General features: G+C 38.3%; 1 protein-coding gene across 2 annotated transcripts; it reads right to left on the bottom strand.

Annotated features, from left to right (window-relative positions):
• Positions 1 to 598: 598 nt before the first annotated feature.
• On the bottom strand, positions 599 to 1679 carry LOC127688749 (prostate and testis expressed protein 13-like). Of its 2 annotated transcripts, XM_052187689.1 has the most exons (4): positions 1628 to 1679; positions 1493 to 1516; positions 1067 to 1207; positions 599 to 795 (listed from the first exon to the last, which is right to left on the bottom strand). In XM_052187689.1, exons 1-4 carry the CDS (start codon positions 1677 to 1679, stop codon positions 599 to 601), a joined length of 414 nt encoding a protein of 137 aa, XP_052043649.1. The 2 variants fall into 2 exon arrangements, with proteins under 2 accessions (XP_052043649.1, XP_052043650.1); XM_052187690.1 differs by lacking the exon at positions 1493 to 1516.
• Between the last annotated feature and the right edge of the window lie 19457 nt (positions 1680 to 21136).

Genomic DNA, 21136 nt, shown 5'->3' with positions numbered 1-21136 from the left:
CTTGTCTTTGACTATGAGAGCATAGTAAAGTGAATAGAAATACTATGGCCAAGAGCTAAGTGGACAGGTGTAGCTATGACCAGATGACTTCCCCAAAATGGTAGTCATTAGAACTTCATCAAGTATACTGACTATTCCTTGCATTTAAGTTTCAGAAAGTGTTCTAACTTCACATTGTCTTTATAGCTCTGAGTAACACGAACCCTCCCTCCACCTCTTTTATCCTTTACCATTCAGTCCTCTGGAAAACAGTCCTTGAGCCTGTTTCTATATAATCTCCTTTCCTTGATCCTCCACATAAAGATCCATCATAAAATACCTCTCTTTTGCAAGGTTTTTAAACACAGTTGAGCATCAAAACATAAGGGTAAATGAAGGCAACTAGGAGGTACCATTGAACCAGAACTAGAACATTCACCAGAAGGCAGAATTGAGGTTTGAGTGATCTATGGATGTTCTCTTTCTTATTAATTGAAATGTGGAAATAAAAAAGACTGGGTTTGCATGGGAATATTTACTAACAAAGATTGGCATATGGAGCCTGGATTTTATAAATGTCAAGAACACAGGGGTATGTGGTATTTAAATGCTAATTATTTTAGTCATCATTCAACTCTTTCTTTTCCCTCAGATCCTCTAAAACTATTGATGAGGTATCTGAGATAATAGCGCCATCATTACAGAAGTCCTTGTTAATACAGCAAGATGTTTCTCTCAGGAGGTCATGGAATACTTGATACATTCCAGGTGCACAGGGTTTACAATTAAGTTTTGCATAACGAAAAAGATATAACCCTAAAAAACAAAAAATAAATGTCATCAGCATGCCTCCCTTTAGAACCTCATAATTTTTCTAAAATTAGTATGAACCCAGGGATGTGACTGAATCTCATTTGCATATCTCTAGCCATGGTCAGCCAAATGTTTGTCTTCCACCAAATCCATGCCTTGGTCTGTTCTGTGTCTTCTGAACCCATGAGATCTGAGCTTCACTCTGCACCTTAAGTCTAAAATTTGTGGTACTACTGAAGGCATTTTTGCATGTGTCTCTCAAAGACTTGCTTACCTGTGTAACGGTCATAATAATAATAGTTTTCTGTAGTACATGTCCTGTTTTGTGTCCATACATTAAACTTCCAGCATGATTTCATGCCAGAGCGGCAGTCAATCCCATCATGGTGCTGACATAGATTACAATGTCTAATCACTAACGGAAAGGGAGATTTTTAAGGTTAGATCTGTAGAAAATAAATACTTTAGAAATCAAAATTATACAAACCAGATGAGAATAAACTTGGCACTCCTACCACATCTCCCCTGATAATATTAATGGCAGCAAGATTTCCCCACGCATCCACAAAACAAAGTTATAGAAATAAGACCCTGAAGCAGTGAGTGAGGTATGGAGAGGGACAATGTATAAATGGTTCAAGAATCCCTCCTCTTATGGTACTATGATTTTTCCAATAAATGCAAACCAAATATACTGTACAGCTAAATGTCAGCGCTCTTTCTCCTGTGAAGAGAAAGAAAATTCACCTTAAGTAATTTCATAGCAGCTCCATAGCAAAGTATACTAATCTTTTCCTCCTATACCCTAACATTCTCCTCTCTTTCCAGGCCTTACCTACATCCATGAGGAGAGTTATGGAAATACTCAGCAGAATCTTCTGGAACATAATTGGACCTCCTTCTGACAAGATCCCACCAAGAGGTTCTAGCTGTACTTATTTCTATCATCTGCCCACAGGCATTCAACTAGAGTCAGAGAATCATAAATTTAAGCTCTTCTCCATAATGTTCCAAGAATAGGGTACATCCTGTCTGTCTTTATACTTCTCCAATTGCTTGGAACTAAGCCTACACAGACACCTTGTAATATTTTATTGCATCAATCATAAGACATCAGTTTATACTGTGTTTTAGTTAGAATTTCCATTGCTGTGTAAAGACATTATAACCAAGGAAATTCTGAAAAGGGACATTAAATCGGGGCTGGATTACAGGTTCACAAGTTTAGTTCATTATCATCATAGCAGAAAGCAGTGCCCAGGAAAACATGGTACTGGAGGAGCCAAGATTTCTAAATCTTGTTTCAAAGGCAAAGGAGGAGGGTCTCAAAGACTACCCTATAGTGAGACACTTCTAATCCTCTTAGGAATAAGAATATCCAAACCACTGCATACTGGAAGAGAATCTCTTGCCTCTTCCATTATTTGCATTGATTTATTAACTGGATGCCTTAGTTTTGCATCTATATGACTTCCTTTCTGATATGATAAAGCCAAGAAAACAAAGCACTTTTGAGTGACTTAATTATCCCCTTCAGAGACCACAGTCTTTACGACTTGCCTTTGCATTACATCTACCAAACCCTCAGTTCCTTACACAGTGTGGTAATAGAACCTGAGCTTCACCCTTCATCTTTATGCTGAGTGCTCAGGCTCTTTCTGAGTAGGTAGAATGCCCTTAGGAAAAGAGACAAGTGATTGAAGGAAAGATGACATCAGTCTTTCATGAGTTTGATTCATTAATTTTGCAAGGAACAGCAAGACGATAATGATGACTGTGGCAGAGAATAGCACCTAAAGTGATGTATGACTAGTTTGGTGTGTGGAAGAGAACTTAGTGAGAGTTCCAGGGATGTTACATTTTCCTGCTAACCCTCATTTTGTTATCAGCTGCCACCTTTACTGTGAAACACAAAAATATAAAGATGGAATAACAAGACTCTTTGAACACCCTTTCATCCTGTCTTCCCTACAGTCCCCAACTATATTTGTGATCAAGTGACTTTATCTTACTCGTGCTCATTTTGTTCCTTGCCCTTCTCTAATCACTGGTTTCATGTGTTGAAGTCCCCTCTGTCTCTTCTGTGTCTAGCTTATGCCCTGAACATATCAGACCACCAGGATTATGATGGAAAGATAAATGGCGTGATTAGGTACAGGCAACATGGGAGCGGTCAGAGAATTGTCCAAAAGTCTTTATAGTGACTGACAGCCCTACTTCTAAGATTACAAAATAAAATTCCTGGTCATAAGTTTGCAAATTTTATTACGCCATGGTTCATAGGATGCACAAGTGGAAGGCTCTTCTGTGGTAGAGAGAGAGAATAGGGAACTAATTTATCTGAAAAGAATAGTTCCGAAAGCCTAAATCATGTACCATCCAATGTAAACCCTCACCACACACAGAGCAAGACAGAAGCTCAAGTGTCCTGCCTGACTACTCTGTATGTCTATGATCCAAAATGTAAAAAGTAGAACTATTATAGGTATATGGAATCTCCGAGGTGGCTGTTATAACTTAGAAACTTATACATATTTAACAATGCCTTACTCAGATTTAGACATTTTCTACTATGATTTTCACTTATGTCTTTGAATTCTCTAATATCATTGTGGACTAGAAATAACTGAACTATTTTTGTTCATAAAGATCAAGAGGTGTTAGAGATGAAATGGCATTTCATCAAGGCAACAAGGGTTCATACCTGTCAGCTCTTCATTTACACTCAAGAGTCAGGATTTTAGGGTTGGAGTGCTGGATGGTTTCTACTCTAGGATCCTCACAACAATGATGAATGAGAGACAATGGAAAGACTTTCACTGTCAAGTAAAGATCAGTTTCTCTCTGCCACACAGAGACTACAACTACTAGTAGATTACACTGAGCTTAAAAAGCTCTGTGAATTTGGCTGGGCTCTAGAATTTACATGCCACTGTTGGAAAGAATTACCATAATGATTTTAGGACTCCTTTAATGGACTCACATTTAGAGCATGGAAGACTGAGTGCAATCAATAGCCCCAGATGATCCAAGCTAGGAGCAACAAGTTCATGTCTCCCAGGAAAAAGACCTTATTCAAGCCCAGAAAAAAATATCATGGGCTTCCAAAGATTAAACACATTGATGGGATGCCTCGTTCCCAGTCTTATAAAATTTCCCTGGGAAACTCCAATATTTCTCTTAGAATAAGAGTGATAGAAAATTTAGAAGTATATCAAAATTGTTTAAGAAAAACTGAAAATCACTTTCTGTCTCTAATTCTGAGAAGAAACAATGTAACTAGCTATCTTTCCATCGAATATTATTTCCCTACATATATTTCAAGTCTATGTGCCCATGTTTGATATGTCAATTAATGTGTTGTTCCGACATTACCACTTAATAAATTATTGTGTAAATTATCTCCTTAAATTGTCATTCTTTACAGAAGGTGAGTAGTAGAATTAAGAAAGTATCTAATAAGCCAATCCTCAGAAGAAATTCTAGGAAGGGCTGATATACAAGCCTTGATACCATAATACCTGTCAGATCAGTAGGAACCATAGACAGTCTTGTCATACTTAAAAACCCTTCTTCCTTCCACAGAGAGGAAGACATGCTATCCAACCTGTTATCCCTTCTCCAATTTTTGAAATTCTAGATTACCCCTCAACTTTTCTTGAGTGTTCTGGTATATCTAGAATGTATAATCTTACCTCTAACATTGGCTCTGGCCTTGTCATTTCTCAGTGTTCTTTCTTAGACCAGAGGTTGTCAGACGAATTATTCTGTTCTCTTCTCCTCCTGCCCAAAGACTCCGCTCACCTATCCCCTTATTACTTATTACAAGGGAATGGTAAATGGTATATTTGAATCTTGATTAGGTTCTTTTGTGTTTATCCCCAGAGAGAATCAGGTGGAAGTAAATGAAGAACAGAGCTTTCAAATTAAATGCTTTGAATTCAGTAAGAAACAGGAAGAAGCTTGAATAGAAGAACCACAACATACCACAGTGCCAGAGAAAAGGCTATAAAGCAAGTTTTCATGAGATAGTTCACATGAACAGAAAAATCAGACAAGTATCTCTCCAGTCTTATTCTTTCTCCATGGCATGTATCCTGTCTCACTTCTAAGTCTGCAAGGCAATTGGAGACTAGGCAATTAGTACTCCTTACATGTAGATGTCATCAGACCCAAGAACCCTCTAGCAGCCTACACTCATCCTAGATTATTCTGTCTGCCAGTTTCCTACCTAGAAGCCCTTCACCCTCTATTTCCTTCTATACGACCAAGGAGGGCCTACTGTCAAAGCTCTCTTTAATTACAATTTATTCTAATTATTTTCTAAGCTTTCTGGTATTGGATGATCTCAAATGTAGCATGGATAATAGTAATTTGTCATATATGTATAATAAAGGAGTTAAGATTAGCAGCCATGGAGTTTCACATCTGTTTTACACACAAGAAATAGAAGTCAGTTAAAATTCACCAAAGTATGAAGGCAAAGGGAGACTTTGATCCATGTCCTCTCAGTTATCAGGCCAGATACAAGGTGAGAATAGTATGGAGTACAAACTCAGCTTTTGGTAGAAATTCTGAGTCACCTCATTTCACAGGTCATCTCTACCACAGCCCTGGTATAGTAACTTCAGTTAGTGACTTCACAAACTCAGAAGATTGGGAAATCCAAAACACCAACAGTTAACTTTCTGCAGACTTCTTCCATGATCCTCTTTGACATCCCATGACCCAGTCTTAGCCTGGACTAAGAAAGCAAGACTTAGGGTGCCAATATGAGAGGCTTTGCCCTAAGTCTACTTTCACAGGCTGTTCTATCACATGATCTTGTGCCTTCCAAGCTCTTCATCTGGTTGCAGCCATCATATGTGGAGAGCAATTCTTCATCTATTGTGGCAGCTGTAGTTACAGAAATTATTCCTCAGAGTCTTCCCATAGAAGTATGGACAGCCAGGCTAAAGAAGAGTCATGGGGAGAGATCCAAAGTATGACTTCTCACTACTTCTCTTTATCGGGGAAATCTATGTACAATATCCATTAAAATAACCATGTGGATTTTTCATTTTCAAGCATTTCTAGCATAGGATCCTGCAAAAAAGAACCACTGCCATACAGCATCATATTATAGGATACATTAAATTGTTCCTTGAAGCAGTGACCCCAGGGCTATGTCAACCTTGTTCTATTTTGCCAACGCACAAAGAAGCAAGAGATTATGATAACAGAATGCTTGACATTTCAGATTCTCAGGAACCCTCTTACAAGCATAGGGCTTAGACCTGGGAAAGGACAAGGTAATGTTCAACTTTAATCCTAGCACTTAGGAGCCAGAAGAAGGTATTTATTTGTGATTTCCTGGCCAACCTGGTCTATATAGTTATTCCCAGGTTAGCAGAATTGTATGGTGAGAACTTGTCTTAAAAAAAGAAGTTGGACTCAGATGCTTCAGTCAGAGGTCCCTTTGAGGAGTTATAACTCCAGATACAAAAGAAGACTAAGGCCTAAGCATGACCTTTTTTAATGGGAAGAGAAAGAACCTCTTTCTTCCCATTAAATGGCAATTGTGGATAGCTGTAGGAGTTGTCTGAAAAAGGTCATCTGCCCACATGGCTTCAGTATGGTTTGCAAGTTGGAGTGGGTAGGAAATTAAGAACAATTTCTTCTAGGCAGCCTTTGCCATCTGGGCTGAACTTCAGAACAGGCTGAATTCTCTCATATAGTTGAGCCAACTGATTAGTTAAAAATAAATTTAGCTGTGAGTCATGGAGAGAAATCTGGAGCTGTACTTCCACAACCCAGAGTAGTCAAAGACACATTTAGTGGGCTATAGTCATTGGGAATTTCCACAGAGTCTTTGGAGCTTTATTTTCTTTCTCCACCTACAGGCTTTATTTCTAGGGACTTTATGTGGCTCTCTGAAACCTCTTTCTCTTAGGTCCAACTTTGAGGACCTAAGAGAAATTTTCTTCCAGAATATCAATAACCTCTGATCTAGGAAGATTAGAAGGGAACCTGACCCAGACAAAGCAGTTTTAAGAAGTTCCCAAGTATATCTGCACCAGTCCTGCCAATCCCTTTATGATCCTGTGTACTCCTATGTAATTCCATCTAGGGAAGCACAAACACTAAGCACTTCCCACACCAAGAGCCTAGGAAATGGCCTCAGACTTTGACAGTGACCCTTATAACAATGGTACACGATCTCCAAACTGTAATTCAGATATCTATGACAGTTCTTCATATTAGTCTGTTAGGGCCATGACAGGGCATGGTTAACTGGCTGTTCAAACCACAGAAATCTATTTTAGCAGTGTTAGGGAAGCTGAAAATTCAAGATTGAAGTCTCAACAGTGTTGGTTTTTCTGAGTCTTCTTTTCTTGGTTTGTAGATAGCCACTTTCCTATTGTGTCTTTACACACAAATCCCCTTTATACACAAATCCTCAGCTGTTGCTTTCATCTGTTCAGGTACTAGTCATTGAATTAGGTGCTACTCATATGTCCCCATTTAGCCACAATCACATCTATAAGGACTCTATACACAAATATGGTCACTTTCCAACATACTGAGGATAAGAGCTCAAACTATATACGCAAAACACCCAAGATAATTCAGTATATAAGAAAGATTTTCATGAAGCAAAGAATAGCAAGGACCATCAGCAATAACATTCAAATAACATAGAAATGAATATTGTATTATATCTTTTATTCTAATATTTATTTGGAAGAAAGTTTCCCTGAATTCATATTTAAGAAACGTAAGCAGAAAGCTGGGAAATATGTTTTTAAATTTGTTCCTGGATCAACCCATTTCAATGTGCAAGGTGATGATTTCTCTGGCCACCATTCTCTAACTAGCATGCTGAGCACTGCATTTGAAGCATCACTTAAGATCTGCAATTACTGGAACACAAACTGGTTCCACAAGACACGTAAGTCAACATCCAACCTACATGCCACTTTCTCTGTCTCTATTAAAAAATGTTTCCACATTTCTTCCTGATTCATTTGCTCTAAACATACTCAGCACCATAACTATATTTCTAGTACTGACAAGCTGTGATGAGACAGATTCAGTGTCTGGTACTAGCAGAGCAGAGAGACAACAGTTAAGTAACCACACATATGCTAGTGTTGTAGTAACAGGGACTCCACATTCAGGATGATGACACAGGACAGCTAGGTGAAAATGGACAGGTAAGGAGATGCTATGGAGAAATAGTATTAGGACAAGATGGCCACAGTAATGGCAAATGCTGGTGCTACCTTTAAATAGTTCTTTGTATAAGACTTATCTGGCTCTCATATAATGTAAGGAAATCATGTAAATTAAGTGATAAAGTCTTGAGCACCAAGACTAGAACAACAAATGCCTATGATTACTATCTGCTAATGTTATTCTTCATATGATTAGTCCTCTCTGCACTATTCATGGTGTGGACAGTAGAAAAGGGAGGAGAAGACTACACCATAGCATAATTTCTATGCCATATGCTGATAGTGGATCTTCACATTCCAAATAAGCTATGGATCCAGTGTACTCTGTAAAAGCAGATAAAGACAGCAATGGTTTTAAAACTGAAAACCCTTTTATATAACTTATGCAAAGGATCCCTGAAGAGACATTACATGAGAGTAGAGAACATATCAAAGGTGAAGATGGTATGGCAAAGAGTTCTGTTTGCTTTTCTCAGTTCTGCAACAAAATGTCTGACAAATGCAACTTATGCAGGATGGATGTATTTAGATTCCAGATTGAGGACTCAGCCCATAATTTTGGGAAGGTATGGTGGCAGGGGCCTGAGACTGTGGATCACATGGTCTCTGAAGTTAGAGAAGAGGAAGGTATAGCTGGATCTGACATCACTTTCTCTTCCAATTCAGTTCAAGACCCCAGCATGGAAGGCAATGTGTCTTCCTACCTCAGTTAACACAGACTAAAATCCCGGGAGATTGTCCCCAAGGTGATGCTTGATGTTTACAAGGTGACAATATTGATAATCACACAAACCTAAGTTTTAGTTGTCTTAGAGGATGCTAAAAAATACAATTTAATAACAACCAGTGTCTGACTTGCCTGGCCTGGGGCTCATAATACAGAAACACAAATGTACTTAAAACACATATCACGTATAATAGCTTTAGTTTTTGCAAGAGCCATTTGTGTTTCCTGTAGATAAATTTTATTTCATTTTCCCTAAGGAAAACCAAAGTAAGATCAGGAGATAACATTTTAAAAACTGACATTATATCTCATTACACAGAGGCCAATAATAACAGAAGCCAGATACATGCTCAAGAGGAATAAAAGTTTGAGGTGATTCACCAAATTTCTTTACTTTTTGACAACTAGAAATAGGGACCTCTTCACAGACCCTTGTGGCTGTGCCATACACTGACATCTCTGACCACTTCATCATGGGAAAAGATTTAAAGAAAAAGAAAAACATGCCCTCTTCTTGCAGCCAGAGGAGAAAGGATGCCAGGGGAACAGAAGAGAAGAAACAACAAGAAAAGATTTGCTCTGTGCACTTGACAGAAGAAACCTGACCATGCTCTATACATTGGCCTGGTACATTGTCTCATAATAGCCAGAACAGGCTTGGCATCAGAAGCAAACTAGGGTAGTTTTGCTTTACATGTGAGGTGGGCACAGTTGAAAGTCAGTGAGCCTTCCTTGAGGCTGTAAAACATCAAAGCAATTCTAAGTTACAGACTAATGTAGGAGATTCAGAAGGTGTAGGAGGAGAGATTGCCAAGCTTAAAGACTAAAGTAAAATCCCTGCCAGGTCAAAGTAGGAGGAAGTCAATCCAGCTAAGAAGATTTGGATCTTCCTTCTTGGAAGTATTGCCCCAGGCTTAACAAGAAACCCAACAAAGGCTCACCAGGCACAAAGGGCTGCAAAGATGCCCAATCACCTGGATGTGGATGGTAGGATGAGATGAATGGTGGTTCCTTATCTACTGAAGATGAAGTCACAATGGCATTTTCTTCTGCATTTAACATCCAATGACAGGGGACAATGATGTTTACATAGTTTCATAACCAATTTACTTTATTATGCTTGTATGACATTATGATATTGTATAAATTACATGTCAGTAAATACGGGAATCATTTGTGTAATTTTCCCTACCTGAGGCATTTTTCAAACATCAAAACTTGTCCAAAAGTGGATTTTGCCACCAACTTGGTGACCCAAGTTTGATCTCTAGGACAGATATGGTAGAAAGAGTACTGTCTCCTGCATATTTTACATTTGCTGGGGCAAGAGCACATGCATGTGCATGCCCACTCCAATAAGTTCTGCTGGGTCACTGAAATTTTCTGTTATTTTTCCCTCTTTTTCCAGACACAGGAAAGTCTTACTCAGGGCAGTTTTCTGGTTTAGGTACTACAGGTGTTATTTCTGGATGTGGCTGCCTGTGATATGTTACTGGATATGGAAGTGTCTCTTCTGTATCTGGCTAAATACACAAGGCTTCACTGTGGTTTTCCCTCAACCTTCAGAACTCTAGCCCTTATCTGTAGCTGTAGTGTAGACCATGCCCTTGTATAAACTTTCATTAATATAGTTTTCCTGACATGATCTCCTGGGACATAGAAGAACAACTGAAGTCTGAAAGAAGGAATATCCATGAGTTCTTCCTCGGTGGAAGTACAGTACTTTGGGAATAACACACTACCCACTAGAAGTTTCTGGTGGCTCTTATATATTATTTAATAATAGATAGTCTAACCCACAGGCAAGCAGTGGATGGAGCTTTGGGCCTCTTGTGGAAGAATAGGAGGAAGGACTAAAGGCTCCAAAGGGGATAGGAATTTCATAGGAAAGCCAACAGAGTCAACTAATTTTTTATTAGATGTATTATTTATTTACATTTCAAATTTTGTCACTTTCCTGGTTCCCCCCTCCCCAAAAAATCCCATAAGCTATCTCGCCTTCCCCAATCCACCCTCCTTCACTTCCCTGTCCTGGTATTCCTCTGCACTAATGCCTCAAGTCTTTCCAGGAACAAGTGACTCTCCTCCCTTTGGTGTCTAACAAGCATGCTTGGGACTCCCAGGGTCTGATCCACCAACAAAGTAACATACATTGTCTCTACCTGGGCCTCCCTGAACATATGAATCAGATGTACAACTTGGTCTTCATGTGGGTCCCAAGCAACTGGAGTGGGTACTATCCCTAAAGCTCTTGCCTGTATGTGGGATATGTTCTACTAGCTGGGTTGCCTGTCTGGCCTCAGTAGAAGAGAAAACACCTAGCCTTGTAGAGACTTGAAATGATAGGGTAGAGGATACTCATGGGTACCCATTCTCTCTGAGGAGAAGGAAAGGGAGCATGTGGGAAGGATTGTGGAATGGGGTGACCAGAAGAGGGGCAGTAAACATGATGTAAAGTGAATTAAAGTTTTTTTTCAGTAATGGTAGCTGTGACACTGCCATGGATTCCAGTCACATTTATAAGAAACAGCATGCTATCTCATACAGGATATGGGAATGCCATCCCATCTCACAGGAGCCTGTGATCCTCAGTTGATTAAATCAGAGAAAATGCATTTAATTAAATGCAGACAAATCTATGACTCTAGTAGGAAAAGTTGTTAATTTATTTATCTTGTGTGTTTTTCCTACAAACACGGGAACGTGGATTTATGAAGATTTAATTAGATCTCAGTGGAAATAATTGTCCCCCAACAGAATTTAGCAAATCAATACTAGAAGCAGGTGATGGCATAGGGATACAGATACTTATGAGAATGGACTGTTAAGAAGAAATATTTTTAAAGGGCCAATTTAAAATGGTAGTATGTACCTGATAAAGGAAGCCACTGAAATCTGAAGGCAAATCTCTTGGAAACTGTAGAAAACAACATTAAGAAAGTATCATCCAGCACAGTTTTCCCAGACACATATTTTTTATTTAAGTTATTTACTTTGCATCTTTACTGCAGATTCTTCTCATTCCTCCCCTTCCAGTCCTTCTAACTCACTCCTTCATCTACCCCTCATCCCCTTTTCCTCAGAAAAAGATGAGGCCTTTCATGGATGTCAACTAGTCTTGACATATTAAGTTGCAGTAAGACTAGGTGTATCTTCAATTGAGGTTAGACAATGCATCCCAGTTAGGAGAAAGGGATGCAAGGGCACTCAATGTAGTGAGAAACAACCCCAGATCTTGCTTAAGAGTCCCTGTCCTATTAATACTCTCTGTTTGGCAGTTCTGTCTCTATTAACTCCCATAGGTGTAGATTAGGTGATTTTGTTGGTTTTCTTATGGTGTCCTTAACCTCTCTAGCTTCTTCAATCTTTCTTTCCATTCTTCCACAGAATTCTTCAAGATTTGCTTAGTGTTCTTTGCTATGGGTCTCTGTGTCTTCTTCCATCTGTTGCTGGAAGAAATGTCTTTGATGACAGTTATGCAAGGCTCCTGTCTTTCAGAAGTATAGCAGAATATCATCAGCAGTGTCAGGGATGGGATCCCTCTTATGACATGCATCTCAAACTAGGCCAGTCATTGGTGGGCTCTTCCCTCAAATTCTGCTCCATCTTTTTACCCATGCACATCTTGTAGGCAGGAGAAATTGTGGGTCTAAACTTTTGTGGCTGGGTTGGTATCCCAGTCCCTCCATTGGAAGTCTTATCTGGTTATAAGATATGGCTGGTCCAGGCTCCATATCCCCCATTGCTAGGAGACTAGGACTATACTCATAGATTCCTGGGAGTTTTCATTGTCGTAGTTTTCTAGCTCATCTTAGAGATGCTTCCACCATGTCCAGTATGCTATTCCTTCGTCCTCCCACTACCTTGGCATTCATGTCTAAACGTTTAAGATTCTACTTAATTTCAATTATAAAATTGGCTGTTACAATTTTTAAATAATATAAGAACAGTTGTAAAACATTAGTGTTCTGATCTGCGTTTTCTCAAATCACACACTTTCTTGAAGACCAGTTAATAAGATGATCACACCACATTACAGGATTGTAGTTAATACCATAAGTTAACAAATATCACAGAAAATATTGTGTGACCAAAGAATATCAAGATGGAGACTGCACCAAGCTCATCTCTGAACATTTCCTCTTGTTCCCTCTGTGGAATCATGCTTGCATTGTTATAAGGTGAGGCACAGAACTGTGCCTCAAGGTTTTCACTCATTCACAGGAATTTATTGGTCCCACTAACAGGCACTGGCCTAGTATCTGGGAAGAAAATTGTAGATATTGTTGCAAAGTAGAGGCACAAAGACCATTCAGCTCAACCAAAATTCAAATTGATAGTCTGTCTTATGGGGAACAGCAACTACTTGAAGAGAAACCTTCTCACAGAACATCCTCTAATACATATTACAGGGAATCTTTAAATACAAAGAACACAGAAAAACTACATCCTGCTAGGCAGTTTGCCAAGAGCTATGTATTTGAGTTAGCTGGGACATTTTGACTCTGAGTATCTATAACAGAACTTGGTGCTTTACCATGGAATATTTCATAAAGAAAAGGGGGATCAATTCGAGTTTAAACTGGAAATGGTGGAATCTGAGAGAAGATGGAGAAACCTTTGCACTGTTACATCCCCCACTACTCTTAGTGAATGAGTCAAATACTGGACTCTCCCATTCTAAAGAGATGTCGTTGGTGCTAAGGACCATTAATTTAACTGCAGCAATCCTTTCATAAGTATGGCAATTTGAAAATCAAGTCAAATGAAAACACATGGTATGCACTCACTGAGAAGTGGATATTAGCCCAGAAACCTGGAATACCTAAGATACAATTCAAATAACAAATGATGCCCAAGAAGAAACAAGAATAAAGTATGGATGCTCTGGTCCTTCTTAGAAGGGGGAAGAAAATATTCACAGGAAATACAGAGACAAAAGGTGGAGCAGAGACTGAAGGAAAGACCATCCAGAGACTTCCCCACCTAGTGATCCATCCCATATACAGTTACAAAACCCAGACACTATTATTGATACCCAAAAGTACTTGATGGCTGGAGCCAGATATACCTGTCACCTGAGAGCCTCTGTTAGTACATGACAAATACAGAGGGGGACACTCTCAGCCATACATTGAACTGAGCACAGGGTCCCCAATGGGGGTTCTAGAGAAAGGACAAAAGGAGCTAAAGGGGTTTGCAGCACCATAGGAAGAACAACAATGACATGAGCAACCCAGTACTCCCAGAGCTCCCAGGAACAAAACCATCAACCAGATAGTACACATGTTACCCATGGCTCTAGATGTATAGGCAGCAGAGGATGGCCTTATTGGACATCAAAGGGAGGAGTGGCCCCTGGTCATGTAAAGGCTCAATGCAGCAGTGTAGGAGAATACCAAGACAGGGAAGATGGAGGAGATTGACTAGGGAACATGGGGAGGGGAGATGGCTTATGGGACTTTCTGAGGGACAGGAAAGGGGGAATCATTTGAAATGTAAATAAAGAATATATCTAAAAAAAAAAGATTAGCCATTATAGAATATTTAATCACTTTGGGAGAAACAGAAATGGCTAATGGTCTCAGATTCAGGTGTTAGGTGGGGGCCAGTAACATGAGCTTTAAAATTAAGAAGAAAAACTCCTTTAAATGACAATCTCTGAGTGTCCTCCATAAGCACAGTTATTTGAATGTTTGGTCCCCAGTTGGTGGTGGTGTTTGGGGAGGTGCAGGAAGACTTACTGGAGAAAATGTACCACACAATAAATGGCTTTACTGGAGGAAGTTTGTCACTGAGGCAGCCTTTGAGGTCTCAAAGCCATGTGCTGTTCCTATTCCATCCACTCTGGTTCTTGTTCAAAGTTCAGGATGTGAGTTCTCAGCTACAAATATAGTCATCATGCCTCTCTTCTGGACATTATTTCATTCTCACATGCTAGTCACTTAGACTACATAGTAGTATTTTATTATTGTAATTTTTAAAATTAGGAGCAGGCACAGAAACAGTGAGACTGAAGATATATCAATACCAAACTCTCAAACTGAAATGCAAATGAGCAAAACAGTAAAGAAAGAAGAGAATATTAAATACCTTCAAAGTCTTCAATTTTCTGACTTTGTAGGTCGTTGGAAGGGCAAATGACCCCAGAATCCAAAGAAATATCAAAGCAAAGGTTGTATTGAAACTAAAAACCTAAAATACTTGGGGCTTGAAGACCTCTGCAGAACCCAGGATAACTATAAAAGCAAGGTACATCAAATTAACTTCCTGTTAGACACTGGGGCACATCACTCAGTTCTTCAAAAGCGCTGGAATTTGTGACAAGTCAAACTATGTTGATCCAGGGTACCATAGGTACTAAATTTTATCCATGGACTACCAATTGACATGTGGACTCAGGCAAAAGACTGTCATTCACTCATACCTAGTAATTTCTGAATGTCCTTATCCTTTGTTGGGGAAGAACATCCTGACTAAAATGAGAGCTTCTATTTCATTTTTTTTTCTCAGAAGGCAAAGTGTCTGTACAGAGCAACTCAGTTTTGGTTTGCATCCTCTCACTAGAGGATGAATATCACCTAAGGCAGTCTCCACCACTTCTCTTGAAAGAATTTATAGGTTTGATTCCCAAGAATTCCTCTAGATAAGAACATCCAGTCATGTTTTACCTTGTAATAGTAAGATCTGAAAAATAGATTCAACAGACAGCTGACATGGATGAGACTGTCATAGGTGCCCTGGACCACCCCAGCTGTGTATGGGGATCATTGGGATGGGGGTCATTGAAGTCCATGTGGGTAAGGATTTGGCAGTGACAAACAGAAACAAACCCAGAGGCAGTTTGAATTTCATGTATTTTGCAGCTCTCAAGTAGGGGTTTTATACATTAAACCAGACATGACACAACTCTTAAAAACTATATCCAGTAAAACAGTCACAAACATCAACAAGAATCATTTGGCACAGTAAAATCATCTAAGCATTATGACTCTACAACTTCATGTTCAGTGAATCACAAACAGAACAGGTAAAATCACTATCAAAATATAACAGCTCTAAAAGGATATATTCAATAGGACAGTCATCCAAGGCTCATGGCATATTACCAAGAACAGGTTAGTAGATCTTTATGGCCAGTGCTCTTAACCTCTGAGCTAACTTTCCAGCCCCTATGCTTAACTATTGCTTAACATCTAATACCTATTTCTTCATAAATGTTCAAAGCAGAAACTAAAACTATTTTATTTCTTTCTAATTAAGGCTTTCTTTACCATATACCAAAAACCCACATCCAATGACACACGTGTAGCCATATGAAATTTGCATGCTGGGAAGGTTTTTATCTATCATGATAATTTTGTAAATGATTTTGAAAAGTAAAGCATTGGTATCCCTGGAGATAAGATCATGTTAATGACCCATCTCAAGGATTGGTTTCATACCCATTATTCTTGCTTAAGATCATTATCTAGGCTACTAGGAAGCTGTAACTAAGAAAAGGAATGAAAGAGAAGAAAACAGAAAAATTTGCAAGAGAACTATGGTTCAATATGCTTTCTCTGGCTGAGAGTTCCACAACCGGTTCAAAGAGACATCCTTTTGATGTTTAATGCTTCATTCTGTGGAACATGTCACACAGATTCTATGGGGTCGCTGTGGCATCTCTCCCTTTTTTTATTTTTTTAATTGAAGCTAGCAAATTTCTCTTTTGACTGTATAAATGCAGGAAAAGATTAGTTGGAATATGACTGTAAAAATAAGGTGAAGAAGAATTATTCCTATAGCCATGGCAATAACAATGATTCATTGTAGCCTAGTAACAGGGTTTTAAGACCATAAACCAAGGTTAATACACTGAGCCAAATCCTCTATGCCAGCAAATTCGACATGTGCTTTGCTCATAGCAGAGATTTCAGCTTATAATTGAGCCATATAATAAGTGATATCATTATCTTTCCAAATTCCCAACAAATGTTTCTTTTAGTAATACTCCAATTGGAATTTTCATTATAAGGTAGCACATATGTACTGAAAGTTGGCATGGCACTTGGTAGAAAGCTGAACTTTAATATTTGCTGCCTCTTGTCCTAATGCCAAAACTACATCCTCTAAAGCATTAACTTTTACTTCTAACTTTTTTATCTATAATTTGTTGTCTTGCAAGTATTAAAGAGACGTTTATTATTTAAATCATCAACAAAATCTGCAGTGTTTATACCTAAGATTATTGCAAGTGTTGAAACTGTAAATAAGGTAAGGATGGCTGTTAAAGCATTAATACCTAAAACGAAAGTTGCAGGAAAACACTTTGGTCTAATTAGCTCATTAACTTTTTTAAGCATTTGCAAAGCTACATATGTATTAAGGTGACTTAGCTGTAGCAAAAACATTGAGCACCCTGAACTTTCCACATGATAATATTTCTGATTTCTCAGAAGTAGAAAATGGCATTTCCTGCTTGTGTTTATGTTAGAGAATTCTTCCTGTTCTCCAGCTTTATAAAGGGAACAAATGACTATCCTTTACCTCAATTCACTTTCTATCATCCATCATGAATCCAGTCACAAAAGTTAGCTTACTGCTCATTGTGACTTTATCTCTTCTCTGCTCTACAGAGGGTAAGTTTTAGGTCATGGCATGTGTATATGGGTGATATTGATGAATACTTTTCTCCTTTAGTAGTTTGCTTTAAGTTGTTTAAGCAACACAAATGTTAGTCTATAGGAGTTGAAGCTCCTGTTTGAGCAACAGCTAGATTTCTCCATCATCCAGGACATAAGTACTGTCTTCAGCAATGTGTCTTACTTACCATTTGGGTCTTCAAAGCACCTTATAGCCTTGGTAATACTCCGTGATGTTGGTGGAGTGGATTCTGTGGGAATCGTTTTGCTAATGACTCAAAATGTAACCAATTTCTTGCAGTGAGGTTTTCCTTGGTGGCTAAAAATGTATAGCTGGGTCATTGTCTACTCTTCAAATGTCTCCATTTATATTTTTCATATATGTATCTGCTTTAGGAAGCTCATAGAATAGTAATTTTCCATTCGATTTTCCAAAAGGCATTTAGTGACACCTCCTCCCATATTTTCTTCTTAAACATTCACTTCCATCTACCTTCCATTTAATCTTTGTTTGGTTACACATCTATCTCTCTAAAACTTTATTATTTTCCACCTTTTATGGTATATCTTCTTCTCCCCTCTTCCTCTTTATTAGGAACATAACCACAAAGCTCCTTTTCATTGTAGCACACATAAAAGCTTAAAAGCTTAAATGCACATATATGACAAAACAAATATATTTGTCCTTTGGAATATAGGTACTCCACTCAGGATGATTGTTTCCTCCCTCAATCAGTTCAACAACTAATTTCACAGTTTCATTTTTTCTTAATAGCCCAAAAATACTCCATTGTGTAAATGTGCAATATTTCATACATTCCTCAGTTGATGAACATCTACGCTCTTTTCAATTTCTGCCTATAATAAACAGAGCACTAATGAAAATGGATGAGCAAAAATCTCTACAGCCAGATGTAGAATCCTTTGGCTATGTGTCAAAGACTAATATAACTGGATGTTCAGGTACATTGACTCACAGATTCATTGGGAACCTTTACACTGATTGCAGTACTTATTAGACCAGTTTGCTCTCCTACCAGCAATGATGTCATTCTTTTCCCCACACTGTAATCAGCATGTGCTATTTTTTGTTTTATTGATCTTTGCGATTTTAACTAGGGTAAGACAAATATTGAAGTGTTTTAATTCGTATTTTCTTGATAGCTAGACTGTCAAATATTTCTGTGAGTTTTCCCACCCTTTTGTGTTGCTGTTTAAGAGAACTGTAAGTTTTTACATTGGGTTTTTTTCATGATAAGATTTTCAGGTTTTATATAATCTAGATATTAATTCTCTATCAGATAGATATATAATAGGTAAAGATTTCACCCTGTTATGTAAGTTGCCACTTTTCTTGAATAATGCTATATTTTGCTATGCAATTTTTCAACTTCATGAGATCCTATCCATTCACTTTTCATAGTGCCTGTTCTATTGAATTTAATGTTCAGAAACTACATTCCTGTGGCAGTGATTCAAAGTTGCTTCATGCTTTCTCAGAGAATCTGCTCTTATGTTGAGGTCCTTGATTCACTTGGAGATCTATTAGTGCAAACTTATAAATGTTCATTGATTTTTTTATTTTCTAAATTCTTTGTTTACATTCCAAACGCTTTACCTTTTCCCATTTTCCCCCAACTCATATGTCCCATAAGCCTTCTATACACTCATTCTCCAATCACCTCCCTCCTTTTTCTCTGTCCTGTTACTCCCCTACAATGCTGGAACAGGCCTTTCCAGGATCAGGGTCCTCTCCTTACTTCTTCATGGGAGTCATTTGATATGCTACGTGTGTCTTGGGTATTCATAGCTTCTGGGCTAGTTAATATCCACTTATCAGTGATTGCATTCCATGTATATTCTTTTGTGATTGGGTTACCTCACTTAGGATGATATTTTCTAGTTCCAACCATGTGCCTACAAATTTCATGAATTCATTGTTTTTAATTGCTGAGTAGTATTCCATTGTGTAAATATACCACATTTTCTGTATCCATTCCTCCACTGAGGGACATCTGGGTTCTTTCCAGCTTCTGGCTATTGTAAATAAGGCTGCAATGAACATAGTGGAGTTTGTGTCCTTATTGTAATCCGGGGAATCCTCTGGGTATATGCCCAGGAGTGGTATTGCAGGGTCCTGCAGTAGTGTCACGTTCAGTTTTCTGAGGAACCACCAGACTGATTTCCAGAGTGGTTGTACCATCTTGCAATCCCACCAGCAGTGGAGGAGTGTTCCTCTTTCTCCAAATCCTCTCCAACACCTGCTGTCTCCTGAGTTTTTAACCTTAGCCATTCTGACTGATGTGAGGTGAAATCAAAAATTTCCTCTTATCTAAGCTAGCTCCCAAATAATTGTACCTAGACTATTATATCTATTTAACAAGCACTCGGGCACAACAACTGAGAAGTATTACTCTATTTTAATCATCTAAGCTAAGTTGGCTACAGGCCCATCAAAATCCCAATGATACTTGTATGTTATGGTTTTTCTCTGCTTCTGAGGTTTTCTCATGGTGTATTCTGGCTTCTCTTCCTGTGGCAAATGCTCATTCTTCTCTATCTGACCTCTTCCCCCACCAACTGGGAAGAACTCTACCTTATTCTCTCCCCTGCTTAGTCATTGGATGATCTGTTATCTTTATTGACCAATGAGGGAATAATTAGGAAGCAATGTTTGCAACACTCAGAGAGGAGATTCTTAGAATAACGGCTCCAAATAGAAGTGGGGCACAGAAATCAGCATTTGAATAATACATGGATAATTGCTACACCAGGCATAACACTATGCCTTCAGAGAAAAGTTTTGTGAAATATGTTAGATTTCATTCTATTTTAATTCTTCTACAATGAGCCATCCAGTTTTAAGAACATTTCCTGAATATTATGTCTTTTTCTGTTGTGTATTTTTTGCTTCTTTCTCAAAAATAAAATGCGCATAGGTATGCGGAGTTATTTCTGGATCTTTAGTTTTATTCTATTCATCAACAGATCTATTTTTCTGCTAATATTATGCTGCATTTTTGCTAGCACTCTGAAATACAACATGAAATCTCAGATGATGATGATCATGTCTAAAGTAGTTCTTCTATAATTCAAATTACTTTTAATTATGCTGAGGTTTTTGTGTTTTTTTATATAAAGATTAAGATTGTATTTTTGATTTCTGTGAAGAATTCACAAACAATATAAAGTATGTTAGGGTTACTCTAACCAAACAAGTGAAAGATCGGTATGACAAGAACTTTAGGTCTCTGAAGAAGGAGATCAAAGAAAACCCCGGAAAATTGAAAAATCTTCTATGCTCATGGATTGTCAGAATTAATATAGAAAAAATGGCCATCTTGCCAAAAGCAATATACACATTCAATGCAGTCCCCATCAAAACTCAAACTCAGTTCTTCATAGAGTTAGAAAGAGCAATTCTCAAATTCATCTGAAATAACAAAAAACTCAGGATAGCTAAAACTATTTTCAGCAGTAGAAGGACTTCCAGGGCATCAGTATCCTGGAATTCAAGCAGTACTACAGAGCAATCGTGCTAAAAACTACATGATATTGGTACAGTGACATGCAGGTAAATCAGTGGAATAGGATTGAAGACTCAGAAATTAACCCACACACCTGTGCTCACTTGATCTTTGACAAAGGAGCTGAAATTGTCCAGTGGAAAAAAGATAGCCTTTCACCAAAAGTGCTGGTTCAACTGGAGGTCAGCATGCAGAAGAATGCGAATTGATCCATTCTTATATCCTTGTACTAAGCTCAACTCCACGTGG

This window comes from Apodemus sylvaticus, chromosome 7, assembly GCF_947179515.1.
Source record: "Apodemus sylvaticus chromosome 7, mApoSyl1.1, whole genome shotgun sequence".
Classification (NCBI taxonomy): domain Eukaryota; kingdom Metazoa; phylum Chordata; class Mammalia; order Rodentia; family Muridae; genus Apodemus; species Apodemus sylvaticus.
The sequence above is the reverse complement of the archived record's forward strand: the minus strand, read 5'-3'. Positions and strand labels throughout refer to the sequence as shown.